The sequence below is a fragment of the Lepidochelys olivacea genome, assembly GCF_965140295.1.
Source record: "Lepidochelys olivacea isolate rLepOli2 genome assembly, chromosome: 7".
Lineage (NCBI taxonomy): Eukaryota > Metazoa > Chordata > Testudines > Cheloniidae > Lepidochelys > Lepidochelys olivacea.
This window is the reverse complement of record NC_140417.1, coordinates 94,229,585-94,236,900: the sequence shown is the minus strand read 5'-3', so window position 1 is coordinate 94,236,900 and position 7,316 is coordinate 94,229,585. Positions and strand designations below refer to the sequence as shown.

General features: G+C 50.6%; 1 protein-coding gene across 2 annotated transcripts; it reads left to right on the top strand.

Annotated features, from left to right (window-relative positions):
- The first annotated feature begins 16 nt into the window (after nt 1-16).
- On the top strand, nt 17-6,239 carry CYP26A1 (cytochrome P450 family 26 subfamily A member 1). Of its 2 annotated transcripts, none has more exons than XM_084634117.1 (7): nt 17-1,742; nt 2,702-2,926; nt 3,144-3,431; nt 3,666-3,815; nt 4,581-4,715; nt 5,043-5,195; nt 5,407-6,239. In XM_084634117.1, the coding sequence occupies exons 2-7, from the start codon at nt 2,720-2,722 to the stop codon at nt 5,746-5,748; spliced, it is 1,275 nt and encodes a 424-aa protein (XP_084490243.1). In that variant the 5' UTR covers nt 17-1,742; nt 2,702-2,719; the 3' UTR covers nt 5,749-6,239. The 2 variants fall into 2 exon arrangements, with proteins under 2 accessions (XP_084490243.1, XP_084490242.1); XM_084634116.1 differs by lacking the exon at nt 17-1,742 and adding an exon at nt 1,767-2,498.
- The last annotated feature ends 1,077 nt before the right edge of the window (nt 6,240-7,316 follow it).

Sequence of the window (7,316 nt, the reverse complement as noted above, 5' to 3'; positions counted from 1 at the left end):
CTATTGATATTAGATGCAAGGACATTTTCTAGATACAAAAGTTACTTTGAACCTCGGGGTGCCCCTTTAAACATTTCCCAGCATAGTCACTCATTTACAAAAGAAATTGTGAGGGTCATTTCAGCCAAGTAGTGAGCAACAACCACGGGGAGAAAAAGTGCTGTAATTTGAAGGTTATCGAGGATCTTGTTCGTATTCGTTTGCCGTATTTCTACGAAACGGTGCCTAAGCTAGATACAAATGTAAGACTTTATGATAAGTGCTTGTCATACTTCTACTACTTACTGCGGCATTTATTGTTATAAAGGTAACCGCGAGTCAGTGATTTCTGGACAGGTGTTATATAAAGGGTCCCCGGAGCTACCTTGTTTCCGAGCACCAACACCTACCGATTGTAAAGTTACCGATTGCAGTCAGACGAGTGTAAGCATACATTTCAGAGATGATGCACATGACAGAGCATGTGTTTTGGGAAACTTTTAGCAGCTGGCTGCTCTTTTGGCGAAAAACCAGAAAGTACCTGCGTCCTACGTCTCTGGCTGCACAGAAGGGAAATTCAGCTTTGCTCCAAAATATTTTGTAAGGTTTCGCTAAGGTATAACGCCAGGATCTCCAAACGAACTGGAGAGTCACTCCAGCCCTGATCATATTTACCTTTACAGCGACCTCTTATAAATTTACAGCCGTGAGTGGGAGGAGGAAAGGGTCCGTGGCAGCCACCGCCTGTGAACCTCCTTTCCCAGCAAGCAGTCGGCTCTGCAGAGCGGTGATAAAAAGTGGCTTCGCATCAGAACGTTTCCCAGCATTTGTGAAGCACTCCTGCCTCCTGGATGCTCTATTGGTGAACGTCAGACCCTGGGCAATGCCCCGCACGGTTTTTGGGAGCACACAGCCAGGGCGAAGTCCTGCTTTCCAGGCACGCGTAGCTATCTCCCAGCCTCTGTGCCAGGAGATTTAGCCCCCCTCTAAATTAAACCGCTGCTGGGGAGTGTGCCGAACTCCTCTGCCTTCTCCCCATAACGCTATGGCGGCCTGCGGGTTATCTGCCTCCCACCTATGTTCAGACAGATGCTGGCTACTGCTCCGCTTGTTAAACAGGCAAACCCGTCACCCCAGGTTGAAAAAGATCCACACATGGAACACCCCTTGCGGTAAGGACCAGCTCTGCCCCAGGGCCCAGGATGAGCAGCCCCGGAAACCTCACGCCTAGGTGCCGGGCTGCGGGTGCTGTGATCTATGATTTAAGCGCCTATAAAAGTCTGTGGGTGGCAATAGGCAGGGTGTTTACTTTTGGATATAACCTTGCCTTCCCTCGCTGACCTGCGTTTGAACCTGCCATTAGCGCTGCATCATAAGTTTTCAGAATTTACTCCGGCCTGGTGCGGATTCCTCTCAGGACCCCGACCATAAATACAAGCGGAGCCTTTGAGGTGAACTGCAGGCCACGCGCGGATTTGAGAGGACAAGGGGAAGCGGCGGCTGTCCAGGGTCTGCGCCACTTGCTCCCGGGGCTGCAGCCCGCTGTATTAACGAGCAAGAGCCCGAACCCGGAACCAGGCGAAGTCCAATGAACTACGCACCGTATGCAACTGCTCGGCTCTTCAGCATTTAGCTGGGGCTCAGGTCTTTAAAAAAAGAAACCCACCGCTGAACTGCAAAGTGCAGTAGGAGAGATTAAAAAATAAGATCGGTTGTGGGTATGGTCGTTATCAAACCATGCCCAGAGGCAAAACATAAACACGGTAAGTGCTTTCCCGTGTAACTGGGCATAAGGACAAAGTAAGTGAGGCATTTCTATAATCTGCGCCAATACAGTCTTACTCCGTTTAATCAGTGATAAATAAAGGTAAAAGGGATGCCGTTAATTAGCTGGTCTTCCTCGAGCCTGACGAGTCGAACTGGCAGCTGTTTGCAATTCGGCCCCCACTCCATCCTTTAATGATTATTCAATGAGCTACAGAGCAGCGCCTTCAAGGAACTGAGCTCCGAGGCCCCCTCTCCCGCGAGCCCTATTGTCCGGGTGAAATTAGCACCTTTTCAAAGTCAGCTCTGTGGCTCGTCTGTAGCTCCTGGAGGAGGGAGACCTGGAGAAGCCACCGCGCAAAACAAACAGTTAAAGATTTCGGGGGGAGGAGCCAGGCCACAATCCGTAATTAAAGATGAACTTTGGGTGAACTAATGTATCTGACCAAGGTAGAGTGGGCAGCAACCTGGGGAGGGCTATAAAAAGGGGCCCACGGCGGGGCTCGGCCTGTGCGCAGCTTTGCTCTGCGGAGACAGGTAGGGGCTTCAGGCGCCGCTCGCGAGCCATGGGCTTCTCCACCTTGCTGGCCAGCACGCTGTGCACCTTCCTACTGCCCCTGCTGCTCTTCCTGGCTGCGGTGAAGCTGTGGGCTCTGTACTGCGTGAGCGGCCGGGAGCCCGGCTGCAGCCTGCCGCTGCCCCCGGGCACCATGGGGCTCCCTTTCTTCGGGGAGACGCTGCAACTGGTGCTGCAGGTAAGGCCCACGAGCTCTCCCGGCCCTCGCCCGGCTTCGGGAAGGGGCAGCCCCTCGGGGGATGGCCAGGGGCGACTCGGGGACCCGGCTCCGCCTTCTGCGCTGAGCTCCAGGTAGCCGGGGCGGGGCAGGGCAGCGCTAGCAGGGAGGCGGGCGGGCGGCTGGCCCGGAGCCCCGCTATCACGGCCCTTCTCTCCCTCCAGCGGCGGAAGTTTCTCCAGATGAAGCGTCGGAAATACGGATTTATCTACAAGACCCACCTCTTCGGGCGCCCCACCGTGCGGGTGATGGGGGCCGAGAACGTGCGGCACATCCTGCTCGGGGAGCATCGGCTGGTGTCGGTGCAGTGGCCGGCCTCGGTGCGCACCATCCTGGGGTCGGGCTGCCTCTCCAACCTGCACGACGGGCAGCACAAGCACCGCAAAAAGGTACCGCGAGCCACCCCAGGGCCAGGCGGCTGTTCCCCGGCTCGCATCTGGCCGGGGCCGCCTCCTGGGCGCTCTCAAAGCTCCCGGAGTGGCGCCCTCCTTTGTGCGGCTGGGGCGGGTGTGCGCTCCCCTGGCCAGCCGGGCTGAGCCCCGGCCCCGGCGCGCTCTCCCGCTGGGGCGGTGCCGCGGTGGCCTGAGCCTTCTCCTTCTCCCCCAGGTGATCATGAAGGCTTTCTCCCGGGAGGCCCTGCAGCACTACGTCCCTGGCCTCCAGGAGGAGGTGAGCGCCTGCCTGGCGCGCTGGCTGCGCAGCGGCGGCTCCTGCCTTCTGGTTTACCCCGAAGTGAAGCGCCTCATGTTCCGCATCGCCATGAGGATCCTGCTGGGCTTCGAGCCGCGTCACGCCGACCAGGACAGCGAGCGGCAGCTGGTGGAGGCCTTCGAGGAGATGATCCGCAACCTCTTCTCCCTGCCCATCGATGTGCCCTTCAGCGGGCTCTACCGGGTAAAGCTCCTGCCCGCGATCGGGGCTAGCCCTGGGGTCCCAGGCACCTCCGGGGGGCGATGCCGCACGGGGCAGCTCTGGCTCAGGCGCTGGCACTAGGTGCCCGGCGATGGCCGCTGGAATTGGGGCAGGGCTGGGAGCGGGCGCCCAGGGGGTTGGCACTGCGAGGGGCGTGTGGGGACGGCCTGGCAGCGGGATGACCCGCAGCCCTTCGGCTCCCTTCTCCGCCCCCAGGGCCTGCGGGCGCGGAACTTCATCCACGCCAAGATCGAGGAGAACATCCGGGCGAAGATGGCCCGTAGGCAGCCCGCGGGCGGCTGTAAGGACGCGCTGCAGCTGCTGATGGAGCACACGCAGGAGAACGGGGAGCCGCTGAACTTACAGGTGAGACGCCCGCCCGCGGGGACCGCTGCATAGCCCCAGCCGGGGGCTTCCTTTAACCTCCCTGGCATCGCTCTTCTTGATGTAAGGGGAGCAGGATCGGGCCTTAAGTGTACCCCCCCCCCGCAGTGCGGTCTCCGGGAGAAGGAAAATCAGGGTGGCAAGTCCTCGTCTCAGCCAGGGGAACCGCTTCAGGGCCAGGATTTCTGGCGATGGCGACCCATGAGTGGTGTCCCCATTTCCCCCCTCCCCCCTTTTCCCCCGAGTTGAGGAAGTTGCTCCAGTCCCCAGCCGCCTCGGATCCTGGGCTCCCAGGGCACATCCTGCTCGCACAGCGATCGAAATCCCCCTTGGTGCTTTTCGAAACCTCTCTGGTGCTGGGGCCGTTTAAACGGCACAACACGACGTGTGGCAAGCCAGGGCAATCCTTTCCGTAAGCCATCCATTCTCCAAAATCCCTTCCCGGACAAGGAGTATCGGCTCATCTTCTCTCCCCCCTCCCCGTGTCTTTCTGTGGCTTTATAATCAAACGCAGCCTGTCGATGTGGAGCCTAGGAATATCGCTAATCACTGGTGGCGTTTCAATAGGGAATTTCCCCTCTGCTTTACTGGAGATGCAGTTTTAGAAGGGCATTTGGGAAGGGGAGGAGAAGGCGATGAGTTTGGCGCTGCAGTGTGGTCTCAAGTACTTAAAACAATAGCGTGCGTGTGTGTGATTTTTATTATTTTCTTTGAAAAATAACCCAGACATCCTGCTCTTTGTCTCAGGAGCTAAAAGAATCGGCAACAGAACTTCTGTTTGGAGGGCATGAAACCACAGCCAGTGCGGCCACGTCTCTAATCACCTTCTTAGGGCTCCACCGGGCTGTTCTGCAAAAAGTGAGAAAGGAGCTACAAATGAAGGTGGGTGTCTTCTCTGTAGAAGTTAAAATTCCTCTGTATTCAGTTTGTTCCTCCTTCATGATTAGGGAGTGTATGAATAAATCTCTTAATTAAGCAAAGTTAATGCCCCCTTAAAACAACTTAACCAGGAAGAGCTGAATATTCCATTTGAAAAAATGAGATTTGCAATGATTCAAGCTTGTTTGGGGAGCCCTTTCTCTTGTACTACCTGGGAGCTTGATGACTAGCTTGTACCACATTAGTGATGGCAATGCAGTGTCCAGCTACCACAAACTGTAGCCTGGCTTTTATGTGCAGAGCCTTATGTTAACCATGTTCTTTTCTTAGGGTTTATTGTGCAGTATGAACCAAGACAAACAACTGGATATAGAAGTCTTGGAACAGCTGAAGTACACAAGCTGTGTCATCAAAGAGACCCTCAGGCTGAGTCCACCAGTTCCTGGAGGATTTCGAGTTGCACTCAAGACTTTTGAGTTAAATGTAAGCTGGGCTACTTGGGCTCTGCTTCTATTAAATCCCTTTGATGGCTGTAATTTTTTTTCTCCTTAGTAATTATTTGAACATAAGTCAAACTGACAATTTATACAGAGATTTTGATTTCTCTCTAAAATCTTGGCATCCATCTGCCTCTGAGCTGAAGTCTTCACATATTGGAATTTCTTACCTTTTTTTTTTTTTTTTTTTTAAACAGGGTTACCAGATTCCTAAAGGCTGGAACATTATCTACAGTATCTGTGATACACATGATGTTGCAGACCTTTTCACCAACAAGGATGAATTTGACCCTGATCGCTTCATGTCTCCCTCTCCAGAAGATTCCTCCAGGTTCAGTTTCATCCCTTTTGGAGGAGGCTTGAGAAGCTGTGTGGGCAAAGAGTTCGCAAAAATCCTTCTCAAAATATTTACTGTGGAGTTGGCTCGGAATTGTGACTGGCAGCTGTTAAATGGACCCCCTACAATGAAAACTGGCCCCATAGTCTATCCAGTGGACAACCTGCCTACCAAATTCATAGGTTTCAATGGCCAAATCTGAGGTCAAAGGTTACTTCTGGATGAAATTCTATAGCATTTAAAGTATACATAGCTTTTTATAGAAACCTAAACCAATATTAAATATTTAACTTGTACATGTATAATAGTTATTTATGTCTTTTTAAAAAAATTTAAAAATCTACTAAATATTCTAAGTTTGGTTGATATGTTCAAGCACTACAATTATGGGTCAGTGTGGTCCATAATTAGATAACTTATTTCTAAGGAAACAAAATGTTTCTCTCTTATTTAAGAATCTTGTTGAAAGCTTGTCAATTTTTTTTAGCATTTTGAAGGAATTTGACAGTGTATGCATTCAGAGACACTTCAACTTTTAACAAACACATGAAACCATGGGACCTAACTACACATCCATGACCAAAATACATACTTGGCTTATATTTAAGCAAGGAGAATGTTTTCAGATACTAGGTTTTGTGTTCAAAGTTTATGGATTATTATGACTTAAAATAAAGTTTATTTTTTTGAAGATGCTTTGCTCCAAATATCTCTAGCATGTTGGTTATTTTCTGCATATACTACCTTAGCTGCTCGGGGTGGCATAAACAAGAATTCGAATTCTTGGTTTAGGTTTCTTTTTTTCCTAACCTTATAAATTGTCTTGTATTTTAGCCTCTGTTCTTTCTGTACGCACAACTCCTGAGAAGATTCCAGCTGGAGTCAAAACAGTTCACTTGTTAAAGATACTGAGGCTTAACCAAGCCAACTTAATAAATGCAACTAAGACTCTTCTAAACAGGTTGACTAATCCTATAACATCTCAAATTCAAACTCTTGGAGACTTCTGTTTTCCACTTAGAAAACTCACCCCCTATATAGCTGACTGAGAGGAAATAACACAGGCCATTTCCCTACCATGTCCAATGTATAGTAGTCTTAGTTTACCATAAATCAAAGTTAGATTTATAGACTAAGTAAACCATATTGCCTAAACTACACCCACTCTCAGACTGCTAGAATAAACTCCTAACTGTGTAGGCAGAGACCAGAACAAAAGTCTAAAATAAAACCTCTTTAGCTCCTCTTCTCCCATGTTTCAGAGTAGCAGCCGTGTTAGTCTGTATTCGCAAAAAGAAAAGGAGTACTAGTGGCCCCTTAGGGCCTAAGCAATTTATTTGAGCATGAGCTTTCGTGAGCTACAGCTCACTTCATCGGTTGCATGGTATTCTTATCCTGCACCAACAGCCCCTTGACCGTTGTCATAGACAATAATATGTCTGTCTGCTCTCAATAGTTATTGCAAAGAAGCTACCTATCTGGTAGCTGTTTTTCCATATGTATGTATAATGGTTTAGATTACAACTGTAAATGCTGTAATGAAGTGCCCTTAGAGGAAGGATGGGGTTTGCCATTAACAATTCTGGAATTTCGTAGAACAAAAACTAAAAGGCAAAATACAAAAGCAGTTAGCAGTGATTCAGGCCCGCGTGTACTAGTAGAGTTGGGGAGCAGGAGAGATGCAATGTGCTTGGTCTGACTCTCCCTCAACCATGGCTAATTTAAAAATTAAGGTTTAGAACAGAGGCAGGGTAGAAATGTGACCAAAAA